A 1,569-nucleotide genomic window follows, 5' to 3' on the forward strand; every position below is an offset into this window, starting at 1 on the left:
TAGTGACAATTTCAAGGCACAACAGAATATCGTGTTTAGGCAACCTCTTCTTTCTCTGTCACTTGTGCACTCACTTTTGTAAAAGCAGTAATTCTTTCTACTATCAATTTCTTTTAAATATTTTATTTAAATGCTGGTGCTTAAAGCTAATTTATTACATGCAAAATGTTTTTTTTTGTTTTTTTGGCTTGGACTACTCATGGGGAACAATTCTGTTAAGTCAAACAAGGCATTGGTAAGTTGTATTTCTGGAAATGAAGAGGAAGGAAGATATGGTACAGAATAAATTGTTTAGAGTCTTCAAAAAACAAATGTCTCTCTGTGAGTAAAAAAGAACTGTGACTTGTGAGAAAAGTTTCAGTGAGTGAGAGATGACATGGAACAATTAAGACAGTTCAGCCTCTCACTTCTGCTTTCATGTAGGTTTATGTTATGACATGTATCACTGTGGAAAGATAATTTTTATACTGCTCACAGTAGTAAGTTCCAATGTCTTCAGGCTCTAGACTGCTGATGGTGAGAGTGAAATCTGTCCCATACCCACTGCCACTGAACCTAGATGACACCCCATTTGCCAAGTTGGATGCACTGTAGATCAGGAGCTTAGGAGTTTCCCCTGGTTTCTGCTGGTACCAGTTTAAATAGTTACTAACGCCCTGACTGGCCTGACAACTGATAGTGACTGTGTCTCCCAGAGATACAGACAGGGAAGATGGAGACTGGAGTAACTGGATGGCACATCTGACACCTAGAAATAAAGACACAATAAATATTCATGTAATTAAGAATCATAATAAAGAACTTCTGCAAAATTTCTGTCAATTACCACTGTGTAACAATAAAAATCCCATTTTAGTCCTATTTTACCTGGAAACCAGAGCAACAAGAGCCCAAGGAGCTGAACAGCAGCACTCATGTCCATGTTGAGTTCTAACTTCAATGACAACTGCACAGGGTCTGACTGCTATATGAGGAAGTCTTCAAGGCTATACAGTGACTGCATGCAAATCATTGGAACCAGTTAGTGCTGGGCACAGCTGCAAGGCATACATAACTAAGCACAATCCCAGCATCTCCATGTGCTCAAGATCAAACCCCACAAATGCTTACAGAGAATTTATTTTTTTAAGTTTTAAAATTATACATGAAAGTATTTCACAGGCAAACATAAGAGTCAGAGAGAGCCTTCTCTCCCACTGTTAGGAATCTCACAGGAACATCAAACTACTCGGCCATAACATGCATGTAGAGAATCTGTCAAACACACATAGGCTCTCTGATCTCTGAGTCCACATAAATCCTTGTCAGATGATTCTACAAGCCATGTTTTCATAGTGTCAGAGAACCCTCTGTAACCTCTAAGCTTCCCTCTTCTTCCTTTGCAGGACTACCAGAGCTCTGCCTATTGTTTGGCTTTGGGACTCTATTTTTTTAATTAGTAGCTAAACGATGATTCTCTGGTCTATTTGATGTTCTCTGAATCGCAAGAATGGAACAGGTGTTATGCATAAGCACAAGATGGTAAATAGGAGATTCTCCCTAAAAGTTCACTTAGAGGAAAATCAGACT

The 1,569-nt window shown here is 38.9% G+C and overlaps 1 gene segment (V, D, J or C); it reads right to left on the reverse strand.

Moving 5' to 3' along the window:
• Nucleotides 1–425: 425 nt before the first annotated feature.
• Nucleotides 426–922, reverse strand: LOC142855358 (immunoglobulin kappa variable 1D-33-like). The segment is given in 2 exon segments: nucleotides 426–748; nucleotides 868–922. Coding segments are annotated over 2 exon segments (378 nt in total).
• Nucleotides 923–1,569: the final 647 nt, after the last annotated feature.

This window comes from Microtus pennsylvanicus, chromosome 8 (genome assembly GCF_037038515.1).
Source record: "Microtus pennsylvanicus isolate mMicPen1 chromosome 8, mMicPen1.hap1, whole genome shotgun sequence".
NCBI classification, from domain to species: Eukaryota; Metazoa; Chordata; class Mammalia; order Rodentia; family Cricetidae; genus Microtus; species Microtus pennsylvanicus.